At 37.6% G+C, this 23,960-nt stretch overlaps 1 protein-coding gene across 3 annotated transcripts in view; it reads left to right on the top strand.

Moving 5' to 3' along the window:
* FAS (Fas cell surface death receptor) overlaps positions 1-18,910 on the top strand; it is a 28,661-nt gene extending 9,751 nt beyond the window's left edge. Inside the window, exons 2-9 of one of the 3 annotated variants that reach the window (XM_058671035.1) lie at positions 4,582-4,717; positions 8,180-8,317; positions 9,684-9,792; positions 12,258-12,313; positions 13,741-13,808; positions 15,786-15,810; positions 17,188-17,569; positions 17,629-18,910. In XM_058671035.1, coding sequence (XP_058527018.1) covers positions 4,582-4,717; positions 8,180-8,317; positions 9,684-9,792; positions 12,258-12,313; positions 13,741-13,808; positions 15,786-15,810; positions 17,188-17,525 — 870 coding nt within the window. In that variant the 3' untranslated portion in view covers positions 17,526-17,569; positions 17,629-18,910. Of the gene's footprint in view, positions 1-4,581; positions 4,718-8,179; positions 8,318-9,683; positions 9,793-12,257; positions 12,314-13,740; positions 13,809-15,785; positions 15,811-17,187; positions 17,570-17,612 lie in introns of all 3 variants that reach the window. The other 2 variants (XM_058671037.1, XM_058671036.1) reach the window with 2 other exon arrangements.
* The last annotated feature ends 5,050 nt before the right edge of the window (positions 18,911-23,960 follow it).

Raw genomic sequence — 23,960 nt, 5'->3', positions numbered from 1 at the left:
TCAAAAACAAATTGTGCTGTGTTGCCTGCCTAAGGGATGTTATAGTAATGAAGAAACTATTTTACAAACATGAAACAGAGTCTACATTCGGACTAGAAGTGATTCCTTTGAGTCTTCCTTTAGCCACTTTTGGTTGTAGGCTTTTGGACGAGTGATTTCTAACATGTTGCTCAACTTCCTCAGCTACAAAAAGGACAACAATAACTCTTCTTGCCTTGGTTTACTGTAATGACTGACAGCTGAATGACCTTTGTAAAATCCAGGCAAGTGTCATGGAGGAACACAGAAATTCTTCTCCATGGATGGGTATTCCCAACAAACACTTTCATGAATGATTAAAAAGAGGGAAGACAGAAGCAAATGTTCTGGTTTGCAGAAAATATTTAAATCCTGTAGGTAAGGCTCACTTTCTGTTTTCACTTAAAACATTTATTTATTTATTTAGATTTTATTTGAAAGGCAGAAACAGACAAACTGATCTTCTGTCCAAACACTCACAATAGCCAAGAGTCAGGGACTCAGTGTGGGTTTCCTCTTTATTATGATGATGATTTTTGGGAGGTGTTAGTGATATTTTTACTGAGGACCAGGGGTTCTTTTTCCTCTTGAGTCAGGCCAAGTTTCTGTATAAATGGTGGGTGTGAGCTTCCTGGAGAGTCTGTTGCTCAGTATCTGTTCACATAGTCCTCTCACCCTTTTTACCAAGTGACTGCTAAAATGTACTCACTGGCCTTTTCAGATCCTTCTTGCCAAAACACTGATTGTCCCACACCTTAAATTGTCTACATACTGCCCATATCCCTCTGCTTGCCTTATTCACTTAAAAGTCATTTATCCCTCCTGGACATACTGTGTGTGTGTGTATGTTTATATTCATATACATACAATATACATATAAAACATATACATATGTAGTGTGTGTGTGTGTATACCATCTTCTCCATGTGAGTTTTATGTGTCAATTGGACTGGACCATGGTGTCTAGATATTTGCTCAAACACTATTCTAGATGCTTCCACAGTGGTAAATTTTTGGGTGAGAGCAACAGTTAAATTGGTAGACTTTGAGGATAGCAAATACTGCCCCACCTCCATGATTTTGTTTGCCTCATCCAGTTGGCAGAAGACCTTTGTAAAAAACAAAACAAACAAACAAAAAAACCACACATGAACCTTGCCTCCCTGATCAAGAAAGAATCCTGGCTTTGAATTTAATGGCAATTCTTCCCTGGGTCTACCCTACCAAACTTTGGACTCATGAGGCCACCACAATCATATGAGCCAGTTTCTTGAAATAATTTTCTGAGTTCACACACACACACACACACAAACACTATTGATTTTAATTCCCTGAACAGTTCTGATAAGTATGTCCCTTTGCATGTAAACTCTATAAGAGAGACTTTATCTGCTTATTATTCTGTTCTCAGGCATCTGTCAGACAATGGTGGACTTGAGTAGGTACTCAGCATTCACTTAATAAGTTGATGAGTTAATTAAGTAATGTTATTCCAAGTGGACTATATAATCAAAGTTTCTCTTTTAAAATTTTTATTATGATAGTTAAAATAATTTTTCTTCTTCATATTTCCATTTAATTATCATTTGTTTTAGTTTATCCACATTTCCTAACATTGATTTAGCCAATTTCTGGCCTTTTGATTTTTCTGAAAATGTTTTTTAGAAGAGGGAGATTCCGAATACTTAGGGTTTAATTTTTTTTTTGCAGGTTTCCTACCCTGTTACTGTTAAAATGCCCCAGTGGCTGCGTGAAACTTTGAGTTAATCTCTTCATTCTTATTATTTGAGTAAATACAAAATATAAATGTCCAGAGCATTGCTTGTCTCACACTGTAGATAGCCCCAACATGCTGTTCAGCCCCCTCTTTCATGCTGTTCATGTCACCATTCTCTCGGTAAGAAATATTTCCAGAAATCTAACTCTGTGGGCCATGTGAGGTTAAATATGAGTTGAAATTTATATGGTATATCCAGAGATATTTGTGCCTCTTCACTCCTCTTCCCCAGGTTTCACATTTCTGAAAATTCTGAATGTATTTCTAAGAAGGGATTTTGATTTTCTTATCCAAACCATCAAAGCTAAGATAGTACATATTTTTTCAGATAGGAAACTTGAAAAGGCTAGGAAAATGCATCTTTTTCCAGAAATAGCAGTGATGAAAACAAGCTGTAAGGAGAGAGTGCTGTTTCCTTGAATGACCACGTAAATCAAGAACCAAATCATGGACCTGCTCATGATTATACTGCATCCTGAATATTGAGTGAAACTATCATACCAAACAGGGCAGTCCACTAGACCTATAGGGGACACATGTGCATATATCTGGTTATTAATCTTCAGTGTATTTGACTTATCAATTTGGGCTAACCCAACCCCCTACATATCCTATGCCTTTGAATTTAAATCTCTATCATTTTCTTGAGTTACAGTGAGAAACCAGGATTGAAAGAGAAGGAGGAGAACAAGGAATATCTGACCATTAACTTTATTCTACACAGAAGTTAATTGGTAACTGAAAAGAACTGCCCCTTTTCTGTTTGGTTGTTTAGTTTCGGTTTTGACAATATACTGTATACAGTGAATACCAATCTGTTGGCTAAAGAGTGCTCTCAGATTGACTTGAGATTTTTCATGTGCTGGTACAGTCTGGAATGCTAAATGATTAGTCTTCTACTATCTGATGTAACTTTGATTCTAAGATTTTCTTGGAAGCCCCTCTCTTCTTAGTAATTAATCTTTTGGTGTACAGATACTCCTGAAATTATAGTAAGGTACATTCTTGTAAACCCTTCATAAACTGAACACAGCTGAGTTCAGCAATGTGTTGACTACATATAACCTACATAATAACTCAGCTGAGCAACACAGCACAGTGGACTACAGATCATTTACCCTCCAGATTAGGAGCTGTTACTCATTGCCACTGCTCAGTCTGACTGGGAAAAGATCAACATGCAAAATTCCAAGTAAAATGAAAATGCTGACTATTTCCTGGAGTGTCCAATTCAGTTACTATTCAATATTAATCCTCTAGTCTAAAGGAGGGGATGACTAATAGTACTGGATGACAAGGTGACCTATTGCAGAGAAATAAGTGGAAACTGGAATCCTGAGCTGACTGTAATGCTAGACTGAGATGTTCGAAATGAGCATTGAATCAAAGCTGAATATTATACCTTAGAAAAATATCATAGACTTGAATGTGTTTTAAAAGTGTTTTAAGGTTCAGATATAAAAATTCTCAAGATATTAGTGAATTATACATCATATGTGTACAATATATGTGCACAAATCTGCTTGTGGAAACTTACTGTTCATTTTCCCATTGTAGTGTTACCTATCTTTGCAGTCTCAGAACCTAGCACATGGCAAGTGTTCAGCAAATGTCTATTGGATGGAAGAAGCAGTGGTTTGGTAATAAAGCCAGCATATTTAGATATAATTTTTCTAATCTGCATACAAGTTCTTTTATAGTCTCGTTCATATACACAGTGTAATCATATCCTATGTTAAGTTGACTTCTCTCTGAATATAGGAGAAAGAACACTGCAATAGGAGTTAAGAACTCTGAACAAGTCTTGGCTCTACCTTTTACAGTGATCCTGGATATGTTAGAAAATTTCTTCACATTTTTGTGTGATTTCCCTCTTGGAAGCCTGCAAATTGGAAATATATCTTAAGTAGCAAATAGCCCATGAGGAATAGGGGGCAACTACATCTCCTCCACCTAGGAGGGCAGTGGAGGATGGCCTGGGGACTTGGGGCCCTGCACATATATGGAGGAATTAGAGGAAGCTTCTGGCTTCTGAGTCCGGATCCTCTTAGCACTGACTGTTGTGGCCTAGGGAGTGGGCCAGTGGACAGAGAAGCTTTCTATGTCTCCTTCTCTCTGTATATCTGAATTTCCAATAAAAACAAGTGCATCTTTAAAAAAAATAAAGATAAACATAGATTAGGGCTGGTGTTGTGGCACAACTGTGACCCTGACATCCCTTGTTCACTGGGCCAAGTTCCAGCTGCTCCGCTTCAGCCCCCTACTAATGCATTCAGGAAAGCAGCAGAGGTTAGGACTTGAGCCCCTGCCATTCACAAGGGAGATCCAGAAAGAGTTCCTGACTCTTGGCTTCTGCCTAGCCTCGCCCCAGCTATTGTGACCATTTGGGGAGTGAACCAGCAGATGGAAGATCTCTCTTTCTCTCTCTCTTTTTCTCTTTCTCTCTCTAACTGTGGCTTTCAAACTTTTTTTTTAAGAAACAGAGATTAGAGAGTCTAAATGATGCAACGCACAGATTCACTACAGCAAATGAGAGCCAGCATTCCTTTTTGAGCAGAAACTGGGTTCATGCCTTCCTTGATGGTGTTTCCAGCATGGTAGAGAATCCAGGGTCTGAAATTGCAATGCAAGTGAACTGCTCTTTTCCTGGAGATAGTCAGCGGCAGGATGGAGTTCCCACATTGATACTATACACAGCAGACATATTTTAGGCAGATGATACGTGTCTACCAAGTTGCTTAGTTAGGAAATTGCTAAAATTCTCTTTATTTTTTTTTCTTTTGCAGATACTCCTTTATAATTCTGGATCACTGGGCAGAGGTGTTAATGTCTGTGATATCAATAATGGGACTGAAAATGAGAATCCATCCCTCAGTAATCTACATCAAGTAGGCCAATTATGCTGTCGGTCGTGTCCTCCTGGTATGTCACACAAAACATCCAACGATGAGGATGAAAATCAAAGAATAAGCAGAGAATCCTAACAAACAGTATATTTTACTACTACAGTATATTTATTTAAATATAAATATTATATATATTTATATAATATATATTTATATAATTTATATATTATATATATTTATATAAATATACTACATTATATTTATTTTTAACTATTTAGTTAAAATGCAGAGTTACAGAGAAAGAGAGAGAGAAAGAAAGAGCAGAACAGAAGAGGAGAGAGGAAGTGATGGAGAGAGATTGAGCAGTACTGGGAGAAAAGCATCAGTATCGTTATTTTCCTAAAACTAGTTTTATGTGTCGTTCTCATGCTATTTGTGACTACAAATAAATTTAGCTTACACTTGACATGTATCTCTAAAATTACAGGATTTGTCTATCTAGCTGTACTTTTCATGAGCAAAAGACAACTCATTTGCAGGAATTAAACCGTTATTTGCAGAAAATTCATTTGCAGGAATTAAAATGATCTTCTCAAAGCTAGTTAAAGTGTATCATAATCATAGTGGAACTCTGAAAGCATGGGACTTCTGCCCATGAAGGATATGTCTCAGCACTTCCCTTCAATCAGAAGGTTTCTTTTAAAAAAAAGCTGCTCGTCCTGGCACTGAAGCCTGCAAAATAAATGTGCATTTCTGCAGCTGCATAACAAAATGAACTAGAAAAGTAACGGACAGAAACCAAGAATTAAAAAAAAAATTATATTTTGAAATACAAACCAATTTGAAATCGAAAAACCTTCAAGCAACTAGCAAGTTAAAAGCTAAGCAAAATGTAACTGTGCTAATATCTCTCAGTTTGAAGTTGACTAAATTGCACGCAGATGTTGAATCTCTCTCTCTCTGCTGCACTGTGAAGCCAAGAAGGTAAAGGAAAACAACACAGCAGTTTATGCAGCAGCTTAATAGAACCAGAAAGAATTGTTGTAAGTTTCATGGTTGGCCTTCCGTGCTTCCAGCACTCAAACTGCAAAATAGATGTGGATCCTGCCTACAGAGAGTTTCCATATTTCTGAACTGGCAGGTGGGAGGTGGGAGGTAAGAGCAAAAGCAAGAAAGAGAAACAGAAGAACAGGAAACCAGCCATGATGCATTGGGAGTGCAACTTGAGTGAAAAAAAAAAATCCTGGAAGTCTATTAACTTGGTTCTATAGCTCAAGAATGATTATATAATTACACTTTATAAAGTTAAATAAAATATTTATGATATTTCTTTAGTAACTGCCTCTGGGAAAATAAAATTTTTGATTAACTGATCAAAATGCCTTTATCACATCACCATACTCAATTAGAGGGATTCTACAGTATATGGCATGAATGCTGTGAACACACACATCTTTTACATATTCATATACTTGCATGCATATTTGTATTTATGTGCACATGTGTATACAAACACATTTGGGAATGCCACAAAACAATATATAATATCTCAAAAAGATAATTGAGATGTGATAGCTTTTATACTCTCTTTACCAAATTTTCTGCCATAAGCATAGGTACTATTCTACTCAGAAAAGTGTATTTTTCAAATCTCACGTTCAAGTAAGCAGCCATTTTCTGTATTTTGATGAATTTAAATTGTATACATAGGAATAAAGAATCTGATCTATGGTATTTCTGTCATACTGTAGGAGTTATGGTAGGCATACTCAGTAAAGGTCATTCATTAAAGAAGTTAATTCATTTGGAAACTGGTATATCACTAACGAGGAACAAATCTGTATTTTGCCTCCCTCTTCTTCTTTTTATTTTTAAGATTTATTTATTTTTATTACAAAGTCAGATATACAGAGAGGAGAGACAGAGAGGAAGATCTTCCATCTGATGATTCACTCACAAGTGAGCGCAACGGCCGGTGCTGAGCTGATCCGAAGTTGGAAACCAGGAACCTCTTCCAGGTCTCCCACACGGGTGCAGGGTCCCAAAGCTTTGGGCCGTCCTCAACTGCTTTCCCAGGCCACAAGCAGGGAGCTGGATGGGAAGTGGAGCTGCCAGGATTAGAACCGGTGCCCATATGGGATCCCGGGGTGTTCAAGGCGAGGACTTTAGCCGCTAGGCCACGGCTCCGGGCCCAACCTCCCTCTTCTTTAAAATGTTACCACGATGTTAAATGACCCTAAAGTACTATATTTGAATTTTGTTCTGGTTTTTCATGAGTCGCTGATTTTATTTCCATTGGCTGACTATTAACATTGTGTACTAGAATATCATGGATGTTTATATTTAATAATTTGCTTATGTAGAAGATTTTTTATCAAAAACTGTGGTTATTAAGAAATTTTTGTGTCTAGAAAACAGTGTAAATTACTTTTGTAGTACATGCAAGTGGAGTGAATTAGGCTCTATTTTTAAAATTTAGCTAAACCATTAGTAATGAACCACTAGTTACACTTTTATATATATATATATATTTTGTGTTTTCAGTCTTTTTCTTCTTCATTCCCTCTCTCCTCACCCAAAAACAATTATTACCACTCGGCATTGTATGTTTATTTGGACATTATCTGCCTCTAGTAGGTAAAGGTCTTGGATACCAAAACTGTGTCTTGTTTTCTTCAATAAATCCAGTTCCTGGAAAGTATCTAGCACACGTACACATTTACTAAGCACTTGTTAAACAAATGAATTTTCCAGAAGACATTATTGAATAATGCCTATTAATAGCAATATAGTGAATCATTTTGTTTTAAGATAAACTGAAACAAACATGAATATAATTTTCTCCCCATGAATCACCAAAATTCTGTATCTCTCTTATTATCACACTTGCTTTTAGCTCAGGCTGGTTTCCACAAGATCAGAGGGTCCCCTAGTTCCACCTTGTACCATTGTAGCTCTGACTCTTCTCATCCTTGTATGGCTTAGTAACTGCAGGCCACTATCCTGACCATGTACCTTCCTCTCCACCTCCATCCTTAGCTGTATGCTCAAGTTTATGTGATTGTCTTATTCTGCTTATATCATTAGCAAGATTTGTGGATGCTGGAAAGTAGAGCAAGAAATGAGGGCAAAGTTCGTAATTGTAAATTAGCTTAGTAATATTAGTGGCCAAAGACAGACACCTTCACCCTGGGTATGTCCCTACCAACCTCTGCTCTCCTCTCAGAGAAGTTAGTTGGTAAGACATTTCTCATGGTGTATTTGGCCATTCTAATCTTGCTCCTTTCCAGATGCTCTTATTGCCAATTGTCCTATTTCTACACATAGATTCCTTTCTTCAATGTTCTGGCTTTGGTTTTAGGAGACTCTCCCTTTTGATATGATCCTTATAGTAACTTTCTGTGTTTAGATTATATGTCATTAGTCTAACAATTCTATCCACTCTGTTTTAGAAGTGTTTTTTGTCATCTCTATAATCTTCCCATGAAATTAAATGACCACCAAGTCAAACATTTACCCCCTTTTTATTTTTGGGCAGGCACACGTAAACATGCTGACTGTACAGCCAATTGGGGCGAACCGGAATGTAAATCCTGTAAAGAAGGGAAGGAATACACTGATGAATACCATTATTCTTCTGAGTGCAGAAGATGCAATCTTTGTGATGGAGAACATGGTGAGTATCTTAAAAAGCAACTGGAAAACACTGATCTGGTACTTTATGTAGAACCACTTATAAAGCAGTTTGAAATTGGACCCTACTGTGGTACTGTGCTGGCATAAATGGAGGGGCAGGGTAGAACTGGCTGTGATAAAGCTGGACTGGACACTGAATTCATCACAGATCTATGCATTTATGGGACAAGTATAGGCAATTCTGTGAGATGTTTTCAAATGTGAACAGGATTCATCAGGTTCCATGAAAACCCACAGAAACTGCTATTTCCTGCTTAATGTCTATGGCCAGAAAGGGCTCCAAAGCCGACAGCTACAGAGAAAGAGAAACCAGTGAGGGGGGTGGGGTGCTCCCACTTCAGTCAGATTTTGGCTTATTCTAATCATTGCATCTGGGGCCTGGCACTTTTCATGGATGTCTTAATCAATTCTGAGGTTCAAGATTAAAATATCATGGAAATATTCGTGCTTTTGACATCAACCAACCTTTGGTTATAAAGCTTTTCTAATCCCTTTTTTGGCTGCAAAGCAATGCTTTGCAACCCTGGGACTGCATAAGAATGGCCTAGTGGACTGTTAAGTCAATTTGAGTTCTACCTCAGAACACATAAACTGTAATCTCTAGAAGAGGGTTTGGCACTGGTCTGGGTTGTAGAATAGAGTCAAATTACTGTGCATATCCAACAAGCTCCTAGGGGATGCTGACATTGCCAATCCATTGACCCTGTTTTGAGCAGCACAACTCCAGACAAGAGGAACAGGGGAGCCATGTAAGCCATGGTGAAGGTGGCCTTGGTTGCTGGATTCTCTCTCTACTTAAAACTATTAAATGATGGCTGGCCATTTCAACCAATGGGCATCTGTTTTGCATTTAAACACTGGTTATACAGGCAGGAATTTAGCACTGCAGTTGGGGTGTCTTATAGGATGGTTTCATCCCTTACAAACGTGCTGGGTTTCAACTTCTGTCTCCACTCCTGATTCCAGTTCCCTGCTAATGCAGACCCTGGGAGGAAGCAAGTGATGGCTCAAATAGTTGGGTTCCTTGGAAGACATGGGAGACATGAATTGGTTTCTCAGCTCCTGGCTTTGACCTTGCTTAGTCCCAGATGTTGTGGGAATAAGAGAAGTAGTGGGTAGGAGATAGACGATATCTCACTTCTCCTAACTTTATATCTGATTCTATCAAATAGATACAACAATAAACTTTTAAACACTAGTTGCATTACTAAAGGTGTGATGATAATTCAAACAAGCAAAGGTTTTCAAAAATTCATGTAGCTATTGGCCATTATTTTCATAACCTTTATAACTAACCAATAATCATAATTATATTGATAGATAACACTTTGAAAACTTTATTCTAGGCTTAGAAGTAGAAACAAACTGCACTGTCACCCAGAATACCAAGTGCAGATGCAAACCAAACTTTTTTTGTGATGCTCTTCAATGTGAACACTGTAATCCTTGCACCAGGTAAGTTTTTGTCTTTCTGTAATTGAAGTACAAGATATAACTTGAGAAATGCTGTCTTTCTAGAGGGAAGTAACACTTAGAGACTGTCAATAATAAAGAATTGATTTCCCATCCACGTAACTATATGACCACTTGCTGGTTCACACATTATCAGAAGGAAAACATTTTTATTGAACAATTACTAAATACTGAACATATTCTGTTGTACTTGATACTGTGTTCCTGGTGTAAGCTAAGGATGTGAGTAAGACAGGCTCCTGGTTTTAAGGTTCCACACTATAGATAAAGCTGAGAAAAGCACTGGATACTCTATGTCAGTACCATATAGCAGAGCATATTTGTGCCTACAGTGTTACAGATTATATAGGAAAACCTTTTAAGTTGGCTTGAGGATGAACAATGGAGAGAGGTGGAATAACAGGTGCAAAGGGCTTGAAAGCCCATGATAGGCAGGGGTTTAGCAGCTGCATTAAGATAAACCTGGGTCCAGCGTGGTAACCTAGTGGCTAAAGTCCTTGCCTTGTTTTATATATATATATATATACTTTTTTTTTTAAAGATTTATTATTATTGGAAAGCCGGATATACAGAGAAGAGGAGAGATAGAGAGGAAGCTCTTCCATCCGATGATTCACTCCCCAAGTGAGCCACAACGGGCCGGTGCGCGCCAATCCGATGCTGGGACCAGGAACCTCTTCCAGGTCTCCCACATGGGTGCAGTGTCCCAATGCATTGGGCCGTCCTCAACTGCTTTCCCAGGCCACAAGCAGGGAGCTGGATGGGAAGTGGAGCTGCCAGGATTAGAACCGGTGCCCATATGGGATCCCGGGGCGTTGAAGGCAAGGACTTTAGCTGCTAGGCCACGCTGCCGGGCCCAAGTCCTTGCCTTGTGTGAGCCGGGATTCAACATACACGTCGGTTCATGTCGCGGCTGCTCCACTTCCCTTCCAGCTCCATAATTGTGGCCTGGGGGGGCGGGGTAGCAGAGACTGGCCCAAAGCCTTGGGACCATACACTCATATGGGAGACCCAGAAGAAGCTCCTGGCTTTGAATCAGCTCAGTTCTGGCATTTGTGGCCACTTGGGAGTGAACCAACAGACAGAAGATCTGTCTCTTCTTCTCTATAAAATCTGCCTTTCCAATAAAAGTAAATATGTCTTTTTTTTTTTTTTTAGATTTTTAAAAAAGATTTATTTATTTTTTTTAATTATTTATTATTTAACTTCATTAATTACATTGTATTATGTGACACAGTTACATAGATACTTGGGTTCTCCCACCCCTCCCCAAGCCCTCCCACCATGGTGGATTCCTCCACCTTGTTGCATAACCACAGCTCAAGTTCAGAGAAAGAAAGAAAGGAAGGAAGAAAGCAAGCAAGCAAGCTCTGGAGAGCAGGATGCCAGGTTAGAGGGCTGGAAAAGTTTAGAGCGAGCCAGGGTCAAATTCTGCAGAAATTTGTCATTCACACTAAAGAGCTTAATTTTGACGCAAGCCAAAAAACTTGATTGTACATCTCACTATTCTGTTCATTGCACCCTAATTTCTATGAGGGTTAGATTACATTATAGATACTGCAAAAGTAGTTTTGCTTTGTACTCATTTGCTAAATTAGTACTCATTTGCTTCTCCTCAAAGTTGTAAATCATCTAGAAAAACTGTGAAACTCAGATAAGAAGCTAAAAATTTGGGAAATGAAACTTTATGTCCTGTTTGCTAGAAAAAATGCTCATGTACACTGACTTATCACCTCTCTTCTAGCCTAACATGATGACAGTGTCTCAGGTAGGGACAGAGGAGAAGGGCCTAGTAGAATAAGAAGGTTTTTTTGTTTTGTTTTTCTAAATACTTCACAATCTTGATTTTATTTTCTTAACATAGCCCTCTGAGGGAGATAGTACCATTATCTCCATGTTATTGATGAGGTAATAGACACATGGCAGTTAAGTGAGCTTACAAACTTATCTTGTTAGATACTGGACGCAGCAAGCCATGAACTCAACTACTGATTGCCAATTTTTGGATGTCTAAGACCATCCTATGTGAACCTCTTTCGGCTCTGAATTACTACTCAAGCCTCTGTACGTGGCAATTTCTAAGGACTAACTGAGAAGCCTCCACTGCCTTCATGGGCAGTGGCTGTTACCTAGCTATTCTATTGTTTCATGGAGTTTTGAAATTGCTTTAGTATTTTTAATATGTATCAGTGTAAGTTCATTTTCGTGTCTTTTTCACCAGCGGATTTGTTTGTCAATATTGCCTTCTTTAACTCTTGCCATCTTAAAACAGTCTACTCCTTAAGATAATTCCTATCCGAACATCCAAATTACATGACTTCTACTAGCTTTAGAGGCTAATCTAGAAACCTTTCAGGGAATATGGTCCTTAACTTGTAACATGCCACTGAAACTAACTGAGGACTATGTCCACTAGGCTCTTTGAATTTCCTCCATATTTTTTCTAGATGTGAACATGGAATCATTGAGGAATGCACACGAACCAGCAACACCAAATGCAAAGGTAATTATTGCTTGTTATGGCTATCTTCTCCCTTCTCCAATCCTGAAGATAAACTGAGCTTTTAAAATACGTAAAAGAAACGAGTTCTTGGAGTGCCATAAGCAATTTCAAAATAGACCCAATAACACTACAATATACAGATAATAACCATTATCTATGGAAAAATGTGAAAAAAATCCAATTGTTTTTGATTATTTGAGCATACAATACCCTGTTCAAGGATGAGTTACTCCTAAAGATTTCTTATTTTCATGTGAAATTTCCAGTGCTCCAATCTACAGTTTCCAATCATCTTTTGTGGCTGCTTGTCCTTTTACCGATTGCAGGTCTTGGTAAGTTTTTATATTATTCAAATCACAGATGGAATGGCTGGGGAAGTAGGGCACTCACAATTATTCCCCTCTCTCTCCTACCTATAAGAAAGCCCCATGCATATATCTTTGTTATATTGCTAATTTCCTTCCACTGCAGCTACTGCTTCTAAGCAGTAGTGTGTGGCATCAACTCACCTCCCTTTACACAAGAGTTCTCTCATGTGGCATAATTGACTACAAATCACAGATCTTCCATGTTGAGTGAAATCCCCTCATACATAGCGAGAACACAAGGAGCAAGAGCAAGGGCCTTTCCCAGAAAGTATCCATCACAGGGGGACACTTTCCCTCTTGGTATCTTCTTTCCCCTGACCTCATCCCAGTAAAAAAAATATATATGTTTGCCTTCTTAACTGAGAATACCAGTATGACACATTTTATGCAAGCTACTGAGCTAAGTCAGCAGAAAAGAATAAAATTAATATAATTATAGTTAGCCTACAAAATATCTTTAAATATTCGTAAAATGCAGATGTGCCAATTTTCAATTACTTGTAAGTACCTATATTTCCTTTTCCCTTGTTTTTTTCAGCTCAGTTAATGGTAAGATGTTGTCTAGTTCTGAAAGTCTTATGAGATATAACTATCTACTTGATGTTTAAACATGATAATTATGCTTGCAGACTTAAGAGGTTCCTTTCTTCAGTCTCTCAAAGCATACAGTCACTGACTGAATATATCTAAGTTACTTTGCAGTGTATGTACTTAAATTTCTGGATATTAAATGTGGTTCCATGGCAAACCAATATCTACTTTCCACGACCTACAGCTTCTGTGCCCAGTTGTTGCCATGCACAACAGGAGTGGTAGTGGCTGTATAGTAAGTTAAACACCAACCACATATCAGGCCAGGGTGCGATAATTGAACAAGGCCCATCTCTAGAACACTGGGGATTTTCAAAACTGACACAATACTGCCTCCTGTGGTGATTGGTTTTTTCAACGTTCAATGAATTTCTTTGTCCTTATACTTCTAAAGTGTGCAAGTGTGTTCTTACATGTTTCCCACAAAGGTGAGACATGCCTCTGATAGAAATTTCCTTGCTCTTTCAGTTTGGGCAGTATGCAAAAAGCGAAGAAAAGAAAAACGTCATCAAGGCGAATCTGCAATCTTAAAATCTGTAGGTGTTGACATTTGCATCAGCTTTTATAAAATGGAGAAAGTATTAAGAACAGAAAAAGGGAATGTATATTTCCTTTTAAAATTGTTTTATTATTTATTTGAAAGGAAATGAAATAGAAAAAGAGGGAGAGAGACAGATAAAGAACTTTTGTCCCATTGCTTTGTGATTCAAATGCTAGAAAGAACCAGGGCAGGGCCAGGGCAGGGTCAGGGCAAAAGCCAGGAGCCAGACACTCAATCCAGGTTTTTCACCTTTGGGGTAGGAACCCAATTAGTTTAGCCACTACCTGCTATCACTTAGGATGTGCATCGGAATGGATCTAAAATTGAGAATAGGACTCAAAACAAAGCATTGCAATATGGGATGCTGGTGTTCCAAATGCATTTTAACTATTGGACCAAATGCTCACCCCTGTTACCTTAAGAAAACACTTGTTGGATTTGTGAGTTCCCGAGTTAGAGGAGTATTAAAAATGGACCGAGGTGGTAGTAGTGATGTAATGGCATAGTTAGTAGACACCATCTGTGACGCCAGCATTCTGTATGGGTACTGATTTCTGTCCCAGCTACTGTACTTCAGATCCAGCTGCCTTTTAATGGCCTAGGGAGGGCAGTGAAGATGGCTCCTAGTACTTGGGCCCCTGCCACCCACATATGAGACTGGAAAGAAGCTCCTAGCTCTTGGCGATGGTCTGGCCTACCCCTGGCCATTGTAGCCATCTAGGGCATGAGCCAATACATGGATCTTTCTTTGTTTCTTCCTTTCTTTGTTAACTCTGATTTTAAATACATACATGCATATATAGATTAATATTTACAATAAGTGAGTAGGAACATGATGCCTAAGGTGTAAACTTCTACACAAATATAAAAATCAGCAAAGGAATATGTGTGGAATGTGTATTGAGAAAAGGATGTATGACTTAATTTCATCTTCCCCTCTCTTGCAGAGAGATATTCTTTCCCTAAGCACAGATTCAGAAACCAATCCCAGGCAGAGAGATAGCTGTTAAAATTCAATAAAATGGTTCAACTCATTTCCCTCCATCCACCTGCTGACTTTATCTCTCATCTTTTCCCAACATGGCATCAAGATATTGAAAATAACAACAACAACAACAACAAAAAACATTGAAAAGATAAACCAGTTCTACCTGACTGAATAACAATCCCCTCATTTGGGACCAGGATTCAGTGGGGGCTATTATTCTTTGAATCCATATGTTACCAAAAAATGTTTGATTTGAGCCATTATCCAGTATCAAAAAAAAAAAAAAAAACAGTAACTCTGAATAGTAACAGCAACTCGAGCAATTTGATTGTTTATTTTAATGAGTCTATATGAAAAAGAATCTTCAGTCATTCTGTGAGTGCATTAGGATCTCTATTAGTCAGATTTTTGTTACCACTATTAAACTAACCATACAAAGAACAGAGATTGATTTTTGTGCATGGTCTTGGAGGTTCACTGTCCAAGACTCTATGGGCTCCACAGATTCAAATTTTGACAAGGACATTTTTGCTGGCTACCCTGAGGCGGCACAGATGGCAACAGAAAATGTGTGTGTCCATGTCCATTTTTATGTCTATGACTATGTAGGCTCTTAAAAAGCCACCAGAGTTTAATAATGAGAGGTCCTTGCCCTGAGGACCTAATCTAATCACCTCTCAAATGCTACACCTTAACTGCACTAAGTTTCTGATTACTTTAGGGTTTAAATGTCTGTATGAGTTTAGCATCACATTTTCTTAAAACCATAGTAAGTTCCCTGTCTGGTAAAAATATAAGCCTATAACCTTTCAGAATCCAAATTTGAATGAGGGAAAGAAGCCTTCTCAATCACTTGATCTAGTTTAGTAATTTATGTATCAAAGTAACTATATTTCACTCCTAATTAAGGAAAAAATAGAAAACTACATTTAGATCATGCAAAATTATCTCTCTTTTCCTCCATCTTTTTATTTTTCTTTCCAGGAAACTGTACCAATGAATTTTTCAGGTAAGGCTTTTTTTTTTTAAGATTTATTCATTTTATTACAGCCAGATATACACAGAGGAGGAGAGACAGAGAGGAAGATCTTCCATCCGATGATTCACTCCCCAAGTGAGCCGCAATGGGCCGATGCGCGCCGATCCGAAGCCGGGAACCTGGAACCTCTTCCTGGTCTCCCACGCGGGTGCAGTGTCCCAATGCATTGGGCCATCCTCAACTGCTTTCCCAGGCCACAAGCAGGGAGCTGGATGGGAAGTGGAGCTGCCAGGATTAGAACCGGCGCCCATATGAGATCCCGGGGCTTTCAAGGTGAGGACTTTAGCCGCTAGGCCACGCTGCCGGGCCCAGGTAAGGCTTTAATTATTTTATTCCCTAGAGGTAGCTTCCTTTGTAACAACAGACAATTTTTAGAGTAAAATAATATTGCTAATTTCAGTGGCAAGTTCTGTGAACTTTGTTTTCCTTGAATTTAAAGATCTTCCTGGATTGATCAGGCAGTTTGTCTATATTTATAACTAACAATGATCATTAAAAATAAGTCAGTCAGTGGGCCCAGCATGGTAACCTAGCAGATAAAGTCATTGCCTTGCATGCTCTGGGATCCCTTATGTACATTGGTTCTTACCCCAGTGGTCCTGCTTCCCATTCAGCTCCCTGCTTGGGACATGGGAAAGCAATTGTGGACGGCCCAAAGCCTTGGGACCCTGTACTCATGTGGGATACCAGAAGAGGCTCCAGGGTACTGGCGGTGGATTGGCACAGCTCCGGACATTTCAGTCACTTGGGGAGTGAATCAATGGACGGAAGATCTTCCTCTCTGTCACTCCTCTCTGTATATCTGACTTTCCAACAAGCATACAATAAATCTTTTTTAAAAATTAGTCACTAGTGAAAGGATGCCAAACTATACAGCATAAGAAAATTTTCTGTCACAATCAGCTAAATGAGTTCTAGAACTCCTAACTAGTTTTAGACTAAATTATTGGTGAACTCTAAAACAACATATGTGATCTATTCAATTCCATTCTTTGGTTCAGTTGTCAACTTTTTGCTTATCCTTTTAGATTAGTTGGTGGCTGATCATCAGATCCATAAAGGGTTGCTAGAAGGGTCCTTTTCAAACCATTTTATTTGTAAATGGAAAGGAAAAATATAGAGATACTATATAGATTATAGAACAAACTGGTATACATATAGCATTAGTTGGAATTGAACTCAAGCTTACTTTTCTTGCTGTTTTTTTTTTTCCTAGTAATTCGTTTAGAGCCTTAGGATTTAACTGTACTCCTGTATTCTTGAGTGCTATAAGGGGAGAAATACATATTGTTTTCTCTATTGGGAATTTCATTTAGAAATTTTTTTAGTAACTCTTCTGTTTTTCAGATATTGACATTGGTAAGTATATTACCATTTTTGCTGAAGAAATGAAAATAAATGAAGTTAAAGAATTTGTTCGGAAGAATGGTATCAATGAAGCCAAAATAGATGAGATAAAGAACGACAACCTCCAAGATACAGCTGAACAGAAAGTCCAGTTGCTTCGTAATTGGTATCAACTTCATGGGAAGAAAGATGCCTATAACACTTTGATTCAAGGTCTCAGAAAAGCTAATCTTTGTGCACTTGCAGAGAAATTTCAAGATATAGTCCAGAAAGACATTGCTAGGGACCAGGAAGCTTCAAACATCAGAGATGAAAATGAAATACAAAGCTTGCCCTAGGAATAAAACAACTAATTCAGTTCTGTGTATGCAGTTGGAAGGAAGTACCGAAGGAAGGAAGGAAGAAGGAAGGAAGGAAGAAGGAAGGAAGGAAGGAAGGAAGGAAAGGAAGGAAGGAAGGAAGGAAGGGAGGGAGAAATGATAAGTGGGAAAGTTCTAAATAGCTGAAGGCTGTAAAGACTGCTTCACTTTTCACTGGATGTATTTTTTTTTCATTCATTAGATTTTTAGAACAAATCTAATCCTATCTTCAAGGATGTTTGAAATATCTTAGGAGGACAGAGACAAGAGTAAGTGTGATGGCATGCTAAGCATCCAAACAGATGATCAGTGTCGTATTTTAGCATCTAACTCATAATTTTGTAAAAGATATGTATAAAAGTACAGGCATTTATCCATAGGCTGACCTAGTTTTGTGAAAAACTATGAACTTTTATTGTAATGTCTCAGTTACTGAAAATACCACTTTGCCTCTAAATTTCTTCGCTAACTCTATGTTGAGTCTGGAGATTCTGTCATATTTGTAAACTTTGTTTATACATGTGAAAGGAGTAAATTCAGGCAGTTTTCCATATATGTTTAAATGCAGAATTTAATACGATACTACCTCAAAGATCTTTGCACAGGTTGTTAGAATTTTATTTTGTAATATTTCCTTTCGAATTCAAATGGAAAACACGGATTTATTTGTAACACTTGAATATTTTGCATGTATATGACATTTTTCTTGATCAGAATCTTCTCATTCATTCTCCGGTACCAGGAGCATTTTGAAGAAGAGAGAACTATTACAGCCTTGTCATGTGTCCATTTACTCCCTGTTGTTCATCTTGGTGGTGTTTAGTTTCCCTAAACCTGGAAGGATGGCCACATGCAAGACTGCTCTTAGACACTCTATCCTGGTTTAGAGAGACTTACTGCTGTAATTGAGTGTAACCTTGAGGGTACCTTGAACCCATGTCTTCCACTAAAAGTAAAAAGATTCCTATTTCATCCCCAGCCTGAAAAATGTTCAATCAGTTACCATGTTCTCTTTTGTGGCAAAAAAGGAAACTGCTAATCGTACGTAGCAAAGCTAAAAATCATCAAAAGATAAAATTTAGGAACTGCTCTTGCCATTCCCTGAAGATGCTCAAAACAACGCCCTCTCTCTAGCACTACTTTGTCACTTATATATTTAAAGCTCTTTGTAAGCCTATCTGAAATGTGAATTTCTATAAATATTTATATTTGTAGACATGTGTAATAAATTGAACAAAATTATAACCTGACAGTTACTCGATAGGCCTATAAGACTTCCATGAATGGACAAGATGTTCCCTTGTGTTTGGAAATCTAAAATATAGGTAAGAAATTAATTAAAATATTTTTGGAGTTTCTGGTTATCTTTGCATAGCTGGGGGCTTTTGTTTTTCATTTCGTTTTCATTGGCCATTGCTAAAAGTAATCTGTTTACCAATCTTTACTGCATTTTTTTGATCTGTTAGGTTCCTTTTAAAAGCTCTTTTCATAGCTAAATTTTCCCATGGGTTGGCACTGCCATGAATACCTCTTACAAACAGCATATGATTGTTAGCTAAGAATATTTTTGGAGGATGGAATCAGCATAACAAAGTACAAATTTCAAGGAATAGCATTTATTAGTAATAAAGGTAAATGGCTTTTTTTAAATGTCCAATTAGCATTTTATTTTTAAGATTAATTAATTAATTTTATTTTTCCATGATATAGTTCTATAGGCTCCGGGATTTTTCTTCCCTCCTCCTGTTCATCTTTTTTTATTGATATAATTTTTTATTATTATTTTATGATACAATTCCATAGACTCGAATTCCCCTTACTCTCTCCTTAAATCCTCTCCCTCACTTGACTTCCCCATATTATTACAATAATATAGTCCTTCTTAAACAGTATAAATCCTTCATTCTGCTACTGAATATATCCTAACATTGTGGGTATAGACAATGGCCCAGAATCTAGCATCCTATTATCAAGATATATTTAACAGTTTCATTGGGAGTCCATCTTTGATTTGGAAGTAGAGATGCATACTGCATTGTATCCTCACATCTGGATATGACAGTTTCTGTTACACAGTTACAATACATCTCCTTAAATGAAAAGCCATAAAAAATCAACAATAGGAAGAAAAATAGAAAATGTACAACATGAAGTTAAATAACAAGCTACTGTGTGACCAATGTGTTGCTAAATAAATGAAAATCAAAAACCTTCTTGAAGAGAATGATGCTACTTATGACCTATGAGTTAATGAAGAACTTAATTAAAAAAACTATTTTGAAGAAATGAAAACAAAAGCAAAATATCAAAACCCACGAGATGTAGCAAAAACAGTACTGAAAAGGCTATTGCTCTGGTATTTTGCAAAGAGGCTGCCTTACAGATGAAACATATGATATTTATCCTTTTGGGATTGACTTGTTTCACTGAGCATAATAATGGTCTCCAGTTGGGACCTTTCGGTTGCAGATTGTAGAATTTCATTTTTTAAAATGGCCGAATAGTATTTCATGGGGCAGATGTACCACTTTCTTTATCCACCCCTCTTTTGACAGGCATCTGGGTTGTTTCCATGTCTTTGCTATTGTAGATTATGCTGCTGTAAATATAGGATTACAGATTTCTTTCTCATATGTAGATTTAATTTCCTTTGAATACATATTTCCAAAAGTGGGATAGCTGGGTCATAAGTAGGTCCATTTTCAGTTGTCTTAGCACTTTCCATACTGACATCCAAAGTTGCAGCACTAGCCTACAATCCCTCCAACAGTGAAGGGAGGTACCCTTATCCCCACATCCATGCCAGCAGTTGTTATTAGTAGAGTTCTGAATATAGACCAACTCACTGGAGTTAGGCAGAAGCTCAGTGTGGCTTCCATTTGCATTTCCCTGACAGCTAGAGGGCCTGAACATTTTTTCTTATGTTTATTAGCAATTTGAATGTTTTTTTTTTAAAATTGTCTATTCATTTCCTTCTCCCATTTCTTTACAGGATTGTTTGTTTTGCTGTCACTGAGTTTCTAAATCCTTTTGCAAACCCTAGATATTGTGTAGTGTGTAATGATTGTGCAGTGTGCAACGATTTTCCCCATTCCCTTGACTGCTTCTTCACTTTGTTGATAGTCTCCTTTGCTGTACAGAAGCTTTTATGTTTGATGTAGTCTCATTTTTTTATTTTGGCTTTGACCGCCACGCTTTTGGCAACTTTTCTATGAAGTCTTTCCCAATACCTATACATTGGAGAGTGCTTCCTATCTTTTCCTCCAATAGTTTGATGATTTCTGGCAGATTTAGGACCTTGATCCATTTGGAGCTGATTTTTATATAAGGTGACAGGTGGGAGGGTCTTGCTTTTTTATTTCTGCAGGCTGCTATCCAATTATCCCAATAGCATTTGTTGAAAAGAACAGGCTTTTTCCTTGCATTATTTTGAATTTTCTTCTCAAAAAATAGTTGGCTGTACACATGTGGGTTCCATTTTGGTGTTTGTATTCTACTCCACTGATCTTCTGTTTCAGTACCAGACTATTTTGATGACCACTGCTCTGTAGTGTCTTTTGATGTATGGAATTATGATTCCTCCAGCTTGATTTTTATTATTCAGGATAGCTTTGGCTATTTGTGGTCTCTGTTTCCAGATGAACTTTTCTATCTTTTTTTTTTTCTTTCTGAAAGGAATGTTTTTGGGATTTTGATTGGGATAGAGTTAAATCTGTATTTTAATTTTGGTAATATGGACATTGCTAAGTGAGGTTTTGAAATAGTCTCTCCAAAATACATTTTTTTTTCATTCTAGCTAGCTGGTAACCACTGGACTATCTCTCTCCTCTTCTCTCTCTCTTTCATCTGTTTACTTATTTCCCAAGTATTCACATGTCAACATGTCATCAGTATAAAAACTATAAATGAGATAGCTAACATTCTTTTTTTCTTCATGCTGAATCTTCAAAATCCAGTTTACATTTCATTTATACTTAGAAGAACATGTCAGCTAGTCTCAGTCACATTTCACAGATATCTGTGGCTGCTAGTCTGTATCACGGTTATGGCAGATCTAGAAAACTTTAACTCTAGAGCTAAAGTTGCCTTACCACTAAAATCTGGCACTTCCTGGGTCTGTTCAATGAAGAGTCTTTATGCTTCTTGGCAGGAATTTTTTCCATTCCTATATTTGCTTTGGGAATTATTTTGCATATAGAAATTTGTAATTTGGTTATTTCCCCTCGTAATTAGTTGTTTGATACCTGGCTCTTAGAGTCTGCTCTATGTGTGCCCAGTATCCAACCACAGACATCAAAGCACCTCTGTACAGATATGGAGCTATTATCTGTATAACTAACTTCCATCCTTCCCTGCCTCCCTATCAATATTCCATTCTGTAAAGTCCAACAGCCTCAACCTCCTGAACACCAACTTCTGGTCTTCAATTTAGCAAGATAACTATGCTTTACTTAAAGTCTCCTCTTGTGCAATAGTCTACAAAATGCCTTCAGGCAGAAATTACGAGCAAATACAGGGCTCACCTCATTAGTTTTCTTTCTTTGAAGGATCACTCTGTGGTGCTTGCTGTCCAGGTTTCTGGTTGTGGGCAGCAGGAGGGTTGGCCTGGTACAAGTAATTCTTTATGCCCAGAAGTGCAAGTCCTAGTTTGTAAGGCAAAATTGAATTAGAGGACATCCTGTGCTCACTCTCATGGGTTTCAGCCAAGAACACTGGGTTCTTTTGAAGGAGGAAAGTTGAGAAGGTTTTTGATGTTGGTGGGTGGTTCCATTCCTTATGGCTGCACCTAGCACCTCCACATGCAACATTCCTATGTCAGTAGTCACAGCTGTCTTCCCAAGGTGAAGTGGCTCTGCTTCAACATCATGCTTATTCTAGTGTACCTGGCTCTTTTGACGTAGGCCTTTTGGGTAGGCCTTTCACCTAAACACCACCTGTGAGTTGCAAAATGAACAAATAAAAACAAAAAATGACACACACAGAAGGAGGTCAAAGATCATGAGGTAGGTCCTATATGCTCCTTACTGGCCTATCCCTATCCCAACAGACATCCTATAGCACTGAATAATCCATCTCTGTGCACCTGTGTGGATTAGGCATATGATCAATGTGTTATTTCTGTCATTACTCCTGCGTGGTTGTTTGGGTTCAGAATTCTGTGTTATAACATTAGCAATTTTCCTTCAGTACCTTGAAAATACTACTACACTGCTTTCTTACATTTGCTGCTGCTCATGAAATGACTGCTATTGGTCTAAACATCGTTCCTTAATAGATTATCTTCATACTACCAGCAAAAGTCATCAAAACATAAACTTCATTTTTCAGGTTTCCCTTGCCATCCCCCAACCCCCTCTTTTTTTTTTTTTTTTTTTTTTTTTGTATTCTTCAGTTTCATTACAGTGAGTTTCAGTATGGGTTTATTTGTATTTAACCTATTTATAAAGGATAAATTTTCCATCAGAAAGATATGACTACATTTCGCTACTTATGTAAAGATTTCAGCTACTTTTTCTTTGAATAATGCTTCTCTGCTCTTTGCTCTATTCTCTTCTGGAACTTTTAGCACTATTTGGCAAACCTTCTTGAACTATCCTCCAGGCTTTCTCACATTTTAAAAATATAACTCTCTGTATTTTTTCATTTTGGTAAGCTATTCATTCCTTTCTTCAGATTATCTGTTTTCTCCTTTTCTAGTCACGCTAAAGTGTTCTATCCAGTGAGATACCCATTTTCAATTCTTATTGTTTTTGAAATTTAAAGAAAAAATATGGAAAATCTGAAAAACAATTAGAAAAAAATAAACTTTTCCAGAAAACTTAGCTACACAATGCACTGAGTTAATTCTATTACATTGTATGTCAGATGCAAATACAAAAGCTATGAAACAAGCCAACATTCTTCATCAATTGGAGCAAAGACAAAATGCCTAAAAACAATGTTGATGACTTGTCATCGATGGGCTTTTCACTTTAAGCAAAATCAAAATAAAAGAGCAAAAATGGATGAGTATGTTCAGTTATATGAAATGAACTGAACCTTTGCCCCTAGGAATCAGAACATCTTGTCATATACTATTAGTGCATACTATAAAAGTGCATATTGTTAAAGGAATAGAACCACCAGTGCTCAAAAGAGTTTTGTCAATCAGGAAAAAAAAAACATTCTTCAGGATGTCCCTCTGTTGCTCATCAGTGCATATACTGGTAGCAACTTTTGACATGAACAAAGTAAGAAGAAAAGAAGCTTCAAACCTTTGGTTTGTTTGTTTGTTTAAAATCAAAGTGAAAACAAATATCAAATCTGTTATACACCAACATCTTCAAAGTACATCACTTGTACCAGAGAAAGACTAGAGCAAAAATGTGTTTACGGAGATACATACATTAGAGAGTCAGCGAATGATCGTGCCTC

Source organism: Ochotona princeps, chromosome 13, assembly GCF_030435755.1.
Source record: "Ochotona princeps isolate mOchPri1 chromosome 13, mOchPri1.hap1, whole genome shotgun sequence".
NCBI classification, from domain to species: Eukaryota; Metazoa; Chordata; class Mammalia; order Lagomorpha; family Ochotonidae; genus Ochotona; species Ochotona princeps.
This window is presented reverse-complemented; position numbering and strand designations above follow the sequence as displayed.